The 14,832-nt window shown below is 44.3% G+C and overlaps 2 protein-coding genes across 3 annotated transcripts; both read right to left on the bottom strand.

The window, feature by feature from the left end:
• Window position 1: 1 nt before the first annotated feature.
• Window positions 2-8,637, bottom strand: LOC308148901 (RING finger protein 122). Of its 2 annotated transcripts, none has more exons than XM_080520451.1 (7): window positions 8,066-8,637; window positions 7,507-7,889; window positions 5,700-5,856; window positions 4,414-4,456; window positions 3,504-3,545; window positions 2,836-2,918; window positions 2-1,101 (listed from the first exon to the last, which is right to left on the bottom strand). In XM_080520451.1, exons 2-7 carry the CDS (start codon window positions 7,529-7,531, stop codon window positions 981-983), a joined length of 471 nt encoding a protein of 156 aa, XP_080376577.1. In that variant the 5' UTR covers window positions 7,532-7,889; window positions 8,066-8,637; the 3' UTR covers window positions 2-980. The 2 variants fall into 2 exon arrangements, with proteins under 2 accessions (XP_080376577.1, XP_080376578.1); XM_080520452.1 differs by having other exon boundaries at window positions 3-1,101; window positions 5,700-5,853.
• A 2,095-nt stretch (window positions 8,638-10,732) lies between these two features.
• Window positions 10,733-13,433, bottom strand: calhm1b (calcium homeostasis modulator 1b; the record flags this gene model as incomplete). The annotated part of the gene is made up of 2 exons (XM_080520447.1): window positions 10,733-11,242; window positions 12,888-13,433. 2 exons carry the CDS (start codon window positions 13,431-13,433, stop codon window positions 10,733-10,735), a joined length of 1,056 nt encoding a protein of 351 aa, XP_080376573.1.
• Window positions 13,434-14,832: the final 1,399 nt, after the last annotated feature.

The raw sequence follows: 14,832 nt of genomic DNA, 5'->3' as shown, positions 1-14,832 counted from the left end.
TCTTCTACACGAGCTTCGCTTCCGATGCTTTTCTTTTTTTAATCGCCACCTGAACTGTTGACCTGCAAGTCTCCGTCACAGGCAGACATTGTAAAGCACGCCTCTAAAAGTGCGCAAACAAACTTGTATGTAACATTTCATCAACTTGTGTTTCTAAGCCTTTTTCTAAACAATGTATGAGCTGAGGAGGGATTGACCGACTATTGTGTCACTTTGAATAAATCAACACCATTACAATACATTACGTGACGCTTTATTTAAAATACAAAAAAAACCAATATATAGGGAGACATTACGTACAATACATACGGGCAAGACTAGTTTTCTATCAGTCTCTTTCGTTAAAGGAAAAAGGGCCCGGGACACAATCAGTAACAGTTTTGTCAATTGAAATCATCGTGGTTGTAATCCTGGCTGGTTCTTTTGCTGCAGCCGGAGCGCGCGGCTACCTGCTAGCGCGTTTCACCTACGTTGGCAGTATTGACGATGCGTGTGTGGCACAGGGTTATAGGGTGATCAACAATGGGTTTGTGCTGGCTGTATTGGTAACACCCCCTGAGATATTAAGAGGTTTCCATACTGATCCTTGTGTTCTGGTGTCCTGCTCAATGGCTGTATGGTAGCTTGTCTCTGGCAGTGCTGCACAAGTCCTCCAGTGACGGTGGCAATGAAGTCCGGCTCTCGAATGTGCCTCCTTTTTTTTTTTTTGGGTGAACAGTGCAACATGGAAGTAAAACTAGGAGCATTTTTAATTTTTTTTTTTAAAGTTACGTCTGTGTTACTGATATCCAATTCTCGTGGAGGCATATTGCTCAAAAGTCAGCAGCAGCAGCGCCACAGCTTGGGATCGTTAACATTTCCTGTGAGATGTCTTGATAGATGACCGCTGTCCATCATCTCTAGTGTATTTGATGTTTTTTGTTTGTTTTTGTTTTTTTTCGAGTTTTCTTGTCGAGGAGCTCGGCGCCTTCTTCCCCGTCTCACACTTCCTCGGGGTCCATGGGACCCTCGGCGCCCTGGGGGGCGTCCGTGTGGAGCCGCAGGATGGGCTTGTTGCACATCGGGCAAACGCTGCGGATCTCCAGCCACTTGAGCAGGCACCTGGCGGAAAAACGACACAAAATATATATAAATAAATGTAACATTTGCTGTCAGCACTGCATGCTCGGTAATAATCTACTGTTGGTAACTGAGTAGATAAAACAAACTGGCCAGCCGGACTCCGTCCAGAAACCTCCGTGAGCTCAGTCCTGTCTGAGTGCTGATACTGGGATTTCTAAACCGACTATTACGCAACATTATAATTAAAGCTAATCTTCAACCTTTGTCCTCTCGGAGTGAGCGTTGGCATTCATGGACCAGATGTACAGTTTTAAAAGTGGCATAGAAAACACAAATTTAAATGACCGAATCTGAAGATTTTTAATCGCATGGTTTTTTTTTTTTAGTCGGTGGGTTTTACGTTCATGATTCAAACTGGACAGTTTACCTAGAAGGCATAACAGTCGCAGGGAAAAACACTTGATAAAATGATCTGGGTTCTGAAAAAAGTAAAAATGGGAACAACCTTGGTGATTTGTCATCACTGCAGACAAAACTAAAGACAAGAAGCTATAAATAACAATTTTCAGAGGTGGATCGGGTCCTGAGACGTTACATCCAGGTGAATATCTGCTGTTACGAAGCTTTAACTTAGGTAAAACACAAAGCTATTTTAAGCCTCCTTTAGTTTGACTGTATGGCTGTTGAATTTTCTAAAATATACCAATAAGTGTTTTGTCTCTTTCCTTTTCGCAAAATAACTTGCACTTCAGATGGATTTTATTTTAACAGTTCAGACAAGCTTGGTGAATCATTATTTAGATGCAGAAATCCTGTGGGCCGCCACAATAACTAGTTCACGCAGTGCAGAGCTCTGTTTTTGTGGCCGTTAAGGCATTTTGCAGCTATCATAAACGGTGAAGGAGAAGTATGTGGCGCAAACCCTGCCAGCGGTGACATGATGGGAACAAAAACGTTCAGCGCTTAGACATTAAATCCAATTTACGAACACAGAGCTTCAAAGCAAATCGCTCAGGAAAATGTTTTCAAATAAACAAGGGCTACACAAAATGCAGATGAGAGAATTGGTCACAGGAATGTCACTTCAAACTGTCGGCGGAGCCACAATCTGACTGAGATCTTTTCAAAGGAGCAAAGATTACACGGGGTAAGCTACTCTGTAAAATACTTACTTAAAAAGGTTACTCATAGAAGTACAATAACCCGAACATAAGAGGCCATCCAACCCTTTACACGACACTCATTGAAGTATTTAGAAATTTCACCACTTTGGAATTATGGGAAATTAAAAAAATTATAATATTGTTGGAAAATGTACAATTGACCAAAATGGCATCACGGTTTACAGGGCAAAAATCTCTAAATAGGCTCAGATTTGCACTGGATGTCCCGATATCATATTGGAAAAAATGAAAAATCTACTCTTATTAGCTTGAAATACAGTCACTCGCCGCATAAACGGTTAATTAATAATGTTTCATTCCTACCAGAAGTTTAACAATCACTGCAAATGCAGATGAGGTAAATTAGGGATCATAATGAATATATATATATATATATATATATATGTATGCATGTGATATTTGCTGCAGTTTCCTTTAACTAATGGAATTCCAAGCAAAGCCACAGTCTCCAATCACACAGGGATACGTTCTCCTTTTCACATAACTCGACAGGAAAGCAAGTGAACCAAGCGATAATAGTTAATAAAAAAAAAAGAAAGAAAGTAAGTTCTCTTCAAAAGCTCCAGCCTCTCGGTGTCCTGACACTCACTTCTTGTGAAATGCGTGTGAACACGGACACACTCCCAGCTCGTCTCGAGTCCTGAACTCCTCCAGACACACCGCACAGGTTTGCTGCACAGGAAAGGAAAGCAAACGAAAAGCACATTGAGGTGAGTTAATAAATCACGCGCGTTTCTTGTGAGAGTGGGTTCGATCCGCTGCAGTGCTGTGACCACGAGGAGCCGGTGCATCATGGTCATCCGGCTGTAAAACGCAGGTATTGCCACATTCGGCTTTCACTCTGATTATGCTTCGGAGCAATGACAATATTTCACGACTCGATTAAGAGAAATGAGATGCTAAATTTACATTCTAACACCTTGATTTAAAAAAAACTTAAAACTCAAAACTTTTGAGAAGCAGCAGTTTCTTTTTAAGAATCACAACAGAGCACAGGGATCTTTATATATATATATATTTATATAAAATGCATTTTGAATGAGTGTGGTTATTCTTGGAGTCCTACATCCTGCAGGCACTCTCGGGCTGACATTTTTTTTTTTTTTTTAAGATATTTTCAGGACGTCTCCACACCAAGTAGGTGCAGTTTGATCATCGCGTCCACTGTGAGACGATGTGGGTGAAAATGAGAGAAGACGGCCAGTGTTTCTACAGAAACATGTATGTGGAAGCTTTTAACAGAAAAAGACAACTCACCCCAAGAAGGCTCAGTTTCTTGCTCGCGCCCTTCAGCACCACCTACAGCAGAGAATGGAGAGAAGCATTTTACAGTGAGAAAAAACCAACAACAACAACAAACACAACAACATTATGAGACCCTAAACAGCATTATGAGGCCCTGTTTACACGACAACACCAAATCCGTTAAAAAAGGGAGTGTGTTTACACTGCAGCAGGGGACATAGGGACAACGATGTAGTGAGTATGCCAGGCCATGCGAGGGCGCTGTTGCTTGATTTATTTTTAATTAAACCACACAGACGTGTGCAGAGAAGAATACGCTATAAACACGAAGAAAGTGGAGAGAAACCGACACCCGCATGGACTGATGACGCATCGGATGCTATCAGAGGTGAGTCTCAACTATTAAACTCCTGATATGGACGATAAAACTAGAATACTGACCGAGTCATACCACCGCGGGCCGCCATGTTTGTTTACAAGCGATGGAAGGGGAAGGGAGGGAGAGAGTTGCGCATGCGCACTAACAGGCTAAATAGCCTCCAGCAGTCTCTGCAGGAGGGACGAGCGGCCGTGAAAGAAACTTTCCACCTTGGGAGCCGGATTAAAAACTTTTGCGGATACACTCGTAATCGTTGTCGTGTAAATGGGGCCTCAGTCTAATGTTACAACGTGAACATCCAATGGAAACAGTTTAACCTTCCCCGGGGTTAAAAACTTCAACGCGTCACGCTACCTGCTCACTTTCTCAAGCTTTTTTTATTTTTTTAAACCTGAGCGGAGGTAAAGGGCTCCAGGGTGGATTCAAGGTCGGCTATAATCGGCCGGCGTGAGATGCTGCTCCGGTATTTATAATACAACGCGCCTCATTTGCTGGCGCTAACATGCGCAACCCGCGGTGCCAAGAGGCGCTGCGGAGACGTACCTCGTTGTAGCTGAACTGCTCCCTCGTTCCTTGTTGTTTCAACCTGGGAGACACACAGAACAACGGCGGTAATGAAGACGGGACTGTCGTAACAACAGCGACTCGGGTCGGGGGGGTGAGGTGAGGGGGGTGGGGTCTTCAACAGTCTGCAAAGTTTGCCTGAATGCGCAGCTTGTTAAATTTACACCGCGGCAGTTTCACTGAATGTTGACAGGGTTCACATTTAACTGGACACTTCAGTGTAGTGAGGTGTTGTCAAGCTTCACAGCAGTGTATCAGGAGGTTTTTTGTTGTTTTGTTTTTTTATGGCTGTGCTCCAGTTAACGCAACATAGAATTCAATTTGATTTAATTTTATTTCTATAGTGTCAAATACAACAGTGTTATTTCAAGGTATTTTATATTCCACTGCCAGCAAGCACAACAACACATAAAAAGCGTTCTGTTGTTCCGTTTGGGGTCAATGTTATATTAACATGGTTAAATACAAACTTCCAGCACAAACACACACAGAGCACTATAAGTAATCCTCATAAGAAGTGTTCATTATTTCATATCCAGGTTTATATCTAGCTATATATCATTTCCAGCTGCAAAAGCATTGCAGTGAAGCCAAACAGTCTGGACACATCTAAAACAGGAAGTTTCACCAGCTCTGCTCCAAATCCTATAAAGTGTTATGTTCAGAGCAGAGACACACCCTTCAGCCTCTCATGAGATCCACGCAAAACCTCAGGTTGGTCGAGGTGAATCAGTCACTAAACTTTGCAGTGCGGTGCAGCTGCTGAATCAGTAAACAAAGCTGATAGGAGCACAGACGGTGAACTAAAAGAAAAGAAAGCAAAACAGTACCTAGAATGACTCCAGAAGCTATGACTTTCATTGTTATCAATGAGTTTGTCATGCAACAGGAATTTTAATCTGCTGTTCAGTGCATCAAGATGCTCTGCAGCTGAAATTGTTTCCATACTTCCTCAACTATGTGTTACTTTTCTTTGCAAGTGTTCTTTCTCCTGTAGAATGTAAAAAAAAAAAAAAGAAGAAGCCTGTTGCAATATGTAAATAAAGAAGCACAAACGTGTCGTTAATTAATATTAACAATTCTAAATCGGATGTCACAACTTTTAGCAGCTCTGCGGGGAAACGCTGCATAAATTTGCATCCCCGAGCACCGGAGGCGACGCGTCATCGATACGCGACGGAGGCTCGTTACCGAGGCAGTAAGGGGATCGTTTCAACCCGCCGTGACGCTCGTTCAGCTAAACTTCGGCAAACTTGTCCACGTACCTGAAAAGGTAGCAGCAGAAAATGAGGCTGAGCATGAAGACGAAGAGGCCGATGCCCAGCACGATGACGTAGACGTTGAGCGGGAGGTGGTAGATGTCAGACGTCATGGTGCAGTCTTGTTCAAGGTTCCGAGGACTCAAACCGCACATGCATCCTGCTAGGAACAGGTTGAGAACAGAGATTAGCAAGGCCGTCACGCCGTGGAATAAAAGGCCAAACGTGTCGGCTCAAGTTTAAGAAGTCATGAATACTTCATTTCTTGCGCTTGGAGTTGAAACTCCAAAGCCTTTGGGCGTCTACAGTTCAAATTTGTGAACAGAAGTTACGTTATTACTTGTTTGTTTACCTTCCAATTATATTCGCCTATGCTAAAAATACCAAGCATATAGTGATTAACCCCGGTCGTTTGAGGCCACAAACACCCCACTGTGTGATTGGTACGGGTAATTGCTTTGTTATGAGTGCAGACGGCAGTTAAACGTCCACGTCATGTCCCCTCGTAAGGAAGACGTGAGCCACGTTTATTATTTGCAAACTTGTAAACACGGCGTTATGAACGTGCGCCGGCGAGAGTGACAAACCACCAAGGACGCACGGGGTAACATAACAATCCACATCTTGCGGGCAAAAACAGCCCTGAACAAGATCAACAGCGACCTCTCGTCACTGGACCTCATCTAAAACTGCTTCAAATCCTCACTTTCGCTCATTTTCGTCCCTCCTTCTCGCAGGACAAAATGTTCACTTGCTGCCTTAACACGTCCCACTCGTGAGCCGGTGCCATGGTAAACAGATAAGCGGTGTTATTCGCCACACCTGTCCCCCGTGTTCCTAATGTTATGGCTGATGGCTGTGGCAGTGCTGTCGATCATTAACGAGAACGTGGAACTCCAGCAGGCCGCTGGTCTGACGCTGGATTCGTGTGGCACTCTGCCGCGTCGCCACGAGCTCGGGAGGCCAACAGTTGACGGGGGGGTGGGGGGGACTGTAATAATTGGTTTGGATGCAGGTGCACCGAGGGAGCGGTGACTCGCGCTGGGGTGGCAACTGGGACGCCGGTAGGATTGTGTGTTAATTGGCTGTGAACAAGACAAACATGAAGGACAGGCACCACTTCCGCCACATCGCCATCTGTTCCACACACACACTCGGTGGAGGTGACTGGTGGTGTGTGTGTGTGTGTGTGAGAGAGAGAGAGAGAGAGAGAGCACTGGGGGGGTGGAGGCCTATCTGCTACTGATTGAAATGTGTGTGTGTGTGTGTTGCAGGTGGCAGCAGGGTGGGGGTGGGAGTCTGTTAACTGGAATGAACTCCGGGGACGAGCGCCATTTGGTAAAACAATACGAGAGGAAGCCCCACTTCCACGGGCCACATGTGTTCCTATTAATTTGCAGCGAGGATGCTCCTTGCCAGCCTCGAAACCTCCATGTGTCTCTCTTTAGAGTGAATGAATGGGTACAGCTTGCACACTGTGGGGGGTACAGGGAGGGTTTATGTGACTTGGCTGGGGGGGGGGGGGGGGGGGGTGGTGGGGGGGTTTACAATAGGAGAGGTGGGGGTAGCTAGGGAAGACCTATTGTCACATAAAGAGAGACATTTAATAATGGATCCACTCAAAAGAAATGTCCTCCAATGCAGATGTCCTGGCTGTCAAAGAAACGTGTGTCCTGACCTTACCCCTCAACCGAGCCCGAGGCCGCCGCATGCACGTCCAACACAAATGTCCCATTAATCGACAAGGAACAGGAGTTACAGATTTTCTTGTTCCTATAGGACGGGGGGGGGTAGTAGAGCACATCTCACTTACCATTACACCATTGGAATGGTTGCATGAAATCTGATTCTGGAGGCAGCAGCAGTAAATTCAGTCAGGAGAGGCCTGGAGGAGAGCCAAGCTGGTGGGCTGGAGCTTCGGACACTGAATCTGTTTTGGAGCCTGAACTCAGTTCACTCTTTTGTTGAACCAAAAAAAATTGGAGGAAAAAAAAAAAAACTAACGATCAAGATTTTCTGATTTTCTCAGATCCCACAAATCCTCAAGAGGTGCTGGTGTTTTGTTTTTGTTGCCGTTGTTGATGGCTCAGCGGTCTGTGCAGCCCAGCATTCCACCAAATCTGGATTAACCAGTCCGTGTTAAGATTGTGAGATCTGGCGCTGGAGTTTGGAGCAGGATGGAGACCTCATGTGGACCTGGATCCCACCACCGAGGACGTCGGGTAGATGTCGGCAGACAGAGGGAGAGAGGAGACACAAAGAGATCATGTTTAGCCTCTCAGACGCCTCACACCATGTGCAATCCTGGACTTGTTATTGTCAAATCTCTGCGCCTGACTCCCATCACAATGCCGTAAACAGGAAATACTCACATTTTCAGCAGAGAGGGCTCCAAGCAGATCTCGGTGGCGGCGTTCAGAATGGAAATCCTCACCCAATGGGGGCAATTATCTGACATTAATCTGTGCTTTGTCTTCCTCCTAAAGCAGCTTTTCACAAGTCTCATCCCCCTCCTGTCTCCTCTGGTGACTCCTCTGTTGTCTCCTTGTCTCCTTATTGTCTCTTCAGATCCTGCAGTTATTATTGCTCCTCGGTTGAAGGAAGAAAAAAAAAAAAAGAAATCTCCCTCCTCAGAAGCCCAAACAAAGTGAGGACAGCTCCATGAAGTCAACAACTGTTATTACTGGTGTGTGTCAGTGTGTGCGTGTGTGTGCATGTGTGTGTGTGTATGTGTGAGGGGGATCCTACTCTCCCTCTAACCATCTGCTGAGAGCAAACAGGAGACAAAGACAGTGTGTGTCGCAGTCAGTCCTCTGTCCTCCAGCTGGCTGTGTCCTGGCTGGAGCTCCCCTCCTTCAATCCTCCATGGTGCTCCGTTATAGAGAGAGAGAGAGAGAGAGAGAGAGCGAGAGAGTGGCTGCAGTCCTCCTTCCCTTTCCTCCCTTCGCTCCTGGGTTTGTAAACAGATCCGTGCTCATGTGACCAGCCGTTTTGCCTCGCAACTCTCCTCGGCCTGGGCCCTCCCTCCAAACCTGCCTCCTCCAATCTGCAGGCGGCAGGAAGGCAGAATGAGCCAGGCGCGCGCCAATGGGACGACTGCAAGCATGCTTATGTGTGTGTGTCTGTGTGCGCACACCTCTGTGCATGATGTGAGAGGGAGACAGGACACACACACACAGAAAACACACACAACACACACACACACACACACAGGCCTGCATGGCTGATGTACTGACAACCAAAACATGGCCATTTCTGTGAAGTGGAGGTCAGGAAAGAAAAGAGGAAAAAAAAAAAAATCAGGAATCATACAACCTCACACACACAAACACACAAATGCAGACCGTGGTTGTATTTTTAGAGTCGCGGCAGAGCATCGTTTTAATCTTTGCTTTTGTTAGATCTAATTATAAGTACAGTGCCGCCGCTTTCATAGTCAAAGAACGAGAAGACCTGCAGACGACAAGATGTGAACATGACATAATACGAGGAGTGGGAGACGCACTGAGAGAGAAGGGGTGGGGGTAAAAATCACACCCGAGACAAAGACATTGCATTGGAAGTCCACCCCCACACCGGCAAGGCCTCGGCTGCATATTCACAGGGGGAGAGAACAGCTGCTGGGCCACTGGGTGAAGCTGCGAGACGGTCAAAGGGGGGGGGGGGGGCTGCTTCAATAATCCCTGGGGGCAGGGAGGAGAGACTTGAATGGGATACATGCCATTTTCATTCACGATGCCCACCTCTCCCTCCCTCCCTCACGGCCCTGCCAGAGTAAATGACATTACTCCCGAGTGCTGAGGAACAGCTGGATGGACTGCACAGATGCATGAGCCTAAATACAGGCCTTAATACACCACAGGCATTGTTTGGGTGTGTGCAGGTTTCCAGAGTCGTGCTGTAGCTGCCGGCCGGTGTTGTCATTGTGGCATTAAGCGTGGTGGTTTTGGTAACTGCACACCCTCCAGGGAGAGCAATCTTTGTATCAACGACTCCCTCACAAGGTCTCCAACAGGATGAAGACGTTAAACGGGACGTACATATTCGATAGTTCTTGTCGCAGTGTTTTTCTGCGAGTGAGACGTTAACGGGGAGCGACTGGGAGAACTTCCCGGCAAAGAAAATGAGAGAAATGTAAATGCTGACCTTGTTTGCTTGGTGACATGTAAATTGTTTTGACTGCCACAACCTTTTGTTTTTGCATAAATCACGGGTTTGCCTGATTGCAAATTACTGTAGCATTGTAGGGAGATCAGCTCCGAACAGAAAGAACTGACCCAGTGAGGCTGCACAGCAATCTCTTACTTAACTTTAAAAAAAAAAAAAAAGAACATTTAATCCTCACAATGTGTCAAAATTGTAACATTTTCTTACTTATACTTACAAATAGTTTTACATCACAGAGTTGACAAGCATGACACAGTTTTGTTTTCTTTCTTTTATTCTGAAACTCATGTTTCAGTTTGCGTCTTGCCCTGTGGGAACATTTCTAACATGTCTGCACTTGAGTGCAGCACAAACATCCCGGTAGTGGCTCTATTGATGAGAACCCTCCAGCGTGTTGTAATATGATTTTACGATCAGTCTCATGCAAACAGTTCTTATGAGCAGCCGGGAATTTACAGACTTCAGGGTTCCTTTGTCAAGAGGACCGCAAAGAGCAACGTTCGAGGGCTTTCACAACAATGAAAAACTGAAATCAAACACAGCTGAGACAGAAGTAAAAAACAACTGGTTTGGGACCACGCCTATTCGATTACACTGCATGAGAACCACAATCCTAAACTGCATCTGTGTGATTATTTTTTTTTTTTTTTAAAGTGGGAATAATGTTCAAGTATTGTAAATAGCTGTGAGCTACCATGAGTCAAACTATCACACTCACTTAAACCAAACACAACATGACACTTATTACATTTAACATGATTATCATTACAAAATCCTCAAGATATGATTAACAATTATATCTGCAGCTTGGGAACTCAGTCTGACTCCTAGAAAATCCAACGGGAGTGTTTTCATCTGGTCATTTGGACTCTTCAGACCTTGCTGTAATACACCGCCCATTCCTTTTTCTGCACATCATGGGTGTGTCCCTTCACAAACCCGTTCGCCACCCCGTTGACGTTTCCATTCAGTTTCCCATTGTTTTCACCGTCCATGTGCTCCTTTCGCAGAGCCAAAGCTGGCTTACAGGTGTGCCAGTTCCACAACACCTTGTTCATGTCGTCCTGGGCCCGGATTCCCAGCAGCTTCTCCTCGTCGCTCCTCTGTTTTTCCGCGTCGTCCTCTTCGTCGCTGTCGTCCCTGCGGTGGCGGTGGAGGCTCTGCATCTCCCCGCTGATGTTCTCAAAGTACTGGTGGATGCACACTTTGGCGAAGCTCTTGGCGTGCTCCTTGCACGTCTCGTCGAACATCTTGCGCTCAATGTCGATGTAATGGGACCAGTACTTGGTTTTCAGGAAGGCAGCCTGGGTGAAGCATGGCCGGATGGCACGGATCAGAAAGGCGGTGAAGGTCATCAACAGCAGAAAAATCCATCCACAGGCCTGCAAAACACAGATTTTGGGAAAACTATTGACTTCGTGACGAACCAAACACTCAACATTAAGGGTTCGGTATAAATCTTCAGACCTCTGTGGCATCACATCGCTGAAGTTATTTGGTCAAATCGTCAGATGTGATGCAGACAGCATTTTCAACAGCGTGCTGACACTTTCACAGCTAATTAACAGAATCTGAAAATCACCAGACTTTTACAGATGTGTAACTTTTAAGCCTGTAAAATTGCCCTTCAGCTGATCAAAGACCTAAATAACCGAATGGGGGTATTTTTTTTTTTCCTGGAGGACTGGAATAGGTCCCAGTCCCATGAATAATAAATTTGAAGACTCATCTAGCCCTCTAATAAGCCACCAGGAAAGGTTGAGGGAGCTCAAAGAGTGAGGAGAAATGCAGTCTGAGAGGAAGGTTCAAGTCACTGCTGTCATTGAAGAATAAAGTAAAGGGAAAAAAGTCAAATGAGCTGGAAATTAAATTAGTGGAATGACGAAGTGGGCTGCAGTCTGGATCTTTAAAATACTGAGGCCACAAGGTTTTTCATAACAAAAAATCTCAAAATGGCTTAAATTAATTTGAACAGACATATCTTTTGTGACATTCAGTTCATTTTAGGATTGAGATTATTGTTTCAAGGGTGTGGCTCACATGGTAGAGTGGTCCATAGATTGAAGGGCGATAATCCATTGAAACCAGTTCAGTTCAGTTGACCTCTGTTGTCCTCAACTCCATTTCTTCACAGTGCTAAAGAGATACGAGGCCTCAGGATCCTTGTCTTACTAGGTAATACTTCAACACTACATCTGTCTCATCACTTAAAACCCTTTTGACCCTCTCAATAAGACGATGTTGTTAGATCTCAAACAGCATGAAGTGTGTGTTTCCCTGACAACAGGACGTAATAGTTGTATGTAATTTGGGATGCTAAATACTAACAGCGCAAAGTAAAGTAAAACTTAGGGGAAAGGATGAGAGTGTGTGAGAAACTTTAATGTATTTCTTTTATTTCTTTGTAAATCACTGTGAATTGCTTTGTGTCTGAATGGTACTTTGTTCAAATTCGAAAAATAATGGCAAGATGCTCACAACTCAATATTTAAATATATTTACTGATCATTCAATCCTCGGAGAAACTAACGGCGTTCTCAAATGACAGCCCTGAATCCTGTGTAAAAACGTGCTCATCATTTATGCAATAGCTACAACACTGGACCTTCTGCACATCCACAGAGCTCTCCCATGTCATCAAAGCATGCTCTTTGCCTTTTGTAGTATCTATTATGCCATATACAGTATCCCCTCACACTGTCCTGTTTTCACTTCCCTTGTCCGTGTTCTTATTGTCACTGCTTCTTACTACCAAGTACTCAAACGGATTAAAACATTTTCCCATGAGTGGAGCCGGTGACTTTACCATCATGCAAAAACTGTGTGACGTCCTTTTAAAGTGACACAAAAACACAGACTGTTGAAGTATCCCAAATGTCCCGGTGTGAAGTTTGTGAGGTTTCATAACACAGGAACCCGACTGAGACTCTGGCGACGAACCGTTGATGACTTCTACGGTCTTGACAATAGTGGATGGGTATGAGTGAAACATCATTCACGAAACCAGAAAGACTTCAGCGAAGCTACCTGTGAGATGCACTTGATGTATCGGGATGCTGCCACTCGGATCTCCTGATGCTCGAACAGATCTTTACAGGGAATCTTTGCCAGCAGCCTTATCTTCTCCGCCTCCGACATCCCTTTAAGAATGCTGTAATTCCCGAACCTGTCAAGATCCAAGTCAATGCTGAAAGCACACAGGAAGCTCTTTCCATCCATGAGTGTGACCGACACCCACACCGCCGGCGCTATCAAGGATCTCTGTGTGATGGAGCAAAACATGTAGCGTAGGATGGTGGGATCTTTCGTCCTTCTCCCGGTCGGCCTTCTCCACTCCTCCGCCAGCACAGACACATTATTGTTCAATACAAAACCCAACAAGAAGAACCATATAGGAGGGATAAAGAGCAGTCCGATCCCATAGGTGTAGTTGTATTCTGGCATGCAGGGGCAGCTGAACTCGAAGGCGGAGTACATCTGGGCACTGGCCAGCGCCATGATGCCACAGATCCCGTTCATGAAAGACTCCTGGTTGGACTGGAGGAACTGGAACATCATACGAAACTTATCCATCTTGGCAGAGTTGGTGGATTTTGTTGTTGTTGTTGTTGTTGTTGTTGTTGTTGTTGTTGTTGTTCTGATGGGGTTAAATCTGGGAAAGAAAGCATGGAAGAACCTGGGGTCACTTATTTCACACGAATCTCCTTGAATGCAGTTTTCACATCAAGAGTTCTACTGATGTGTCAAATGAAGATTTAGGGGGAATCCATTGAAGGTATGAAATGTATGAAAAAAGCAGATGTGCCCAAATGCACAAAAATATCTAATGTTCTTGTCAGCAGTGATTGTCTGCCCTGTTTTTTAGTATTCCATAAAAGTTTCAATTAAAGAAATAGCTTTAATCAGACAAAATAGATTTAACTGAAAAGATTCTACCAATTTGCATAAAAAATTATTAATAATGTCTCAATGTTTTATTTAATGTCACAAACCATTGATTCAATAGTTGTTACGAAACTGTAAGCAATTAAAAGAAGTAATAAATGACCAGATGAGCAGTTATATATATAGTAAACCATCAAGTTAGTGAAATTAATTTTAGATTAAGATGTGACCACAACTTTAAAGTTGTGAGAAACTAATTAACCAGTTACATTAAGCTTTTTTTTTGTCATTTCTATTACAATCATGTTAAAAATGTCCAGTGGTTCATGATTTTTATCTCAGTACGTTATGTTCCAATACAAGAACCAAACAATGTGAATTAGTTTGATAAAGACACCACGATACAATTACATTTCTATGGATATTTAAGAATAAGGTAAATTACACGCACACTTACCTTTTCACTTAAGAGCTTGTGAGAGGATGAAAACGTTGAAACTATATGACGCCAGTGTCCAGAATAGATAACTTGTAGTTTTCTTTATACTTGGTAAACATTGTAGCTTTGACCGACTGAAACATGAGTCTGGAACTCTTTGGTTATGTTGAGAAGTTCAAAGCCGACCACATCATTCATCATCAGGCTCCACCCTGCACGGACACCTGCCTGTGACGTAACCGAGGATCCTCACTAAAAGTTGACTTTCTCACGGGTGAAATCCCCCAAAAGTCATTGAACTCAAACAGGCTGTTTACACTGCTTTCAATAATAATTTAATAATAAATAAATACATTTAATAATAATGTACTCAGTGTTTCTAGTGTCATGTATGTGAACTCTGAGGATGCCTTGGTGCTCATGTGTCACTTAACAATACAGGCATGCAAACATCCCCGAGCCATTCAAATATCAGCGGCTTCGGCTGGAAAATTTGGTTTTGTCTCAGAGGTGAGGGGTGAATTTGCTCCACCTGGCCGATCAGAACCAAATAAATGAGGGGAAAGGTGGCTTGTGACATGCAAAATGTCATCTGTATGAGTTTTATATTTCCCTTTGTACACACCAGGACCCACTGAGAGGAATAGA

Source organism: Blennius ocellaris (assembly GCF_963422515.1).
Source record: "Blennius ocellaris genome assembly, chromosome: 3".
Taxonomy (NCBI): Eukaryota; Metazoa; Chordata; class Actinopteri; order Blenniiformes; family Blenniidae; genus Blennius; species Blennius ocellaris.
This window is presented reverse-complemented; position numbering and strand designations above follow the sequence as displayed.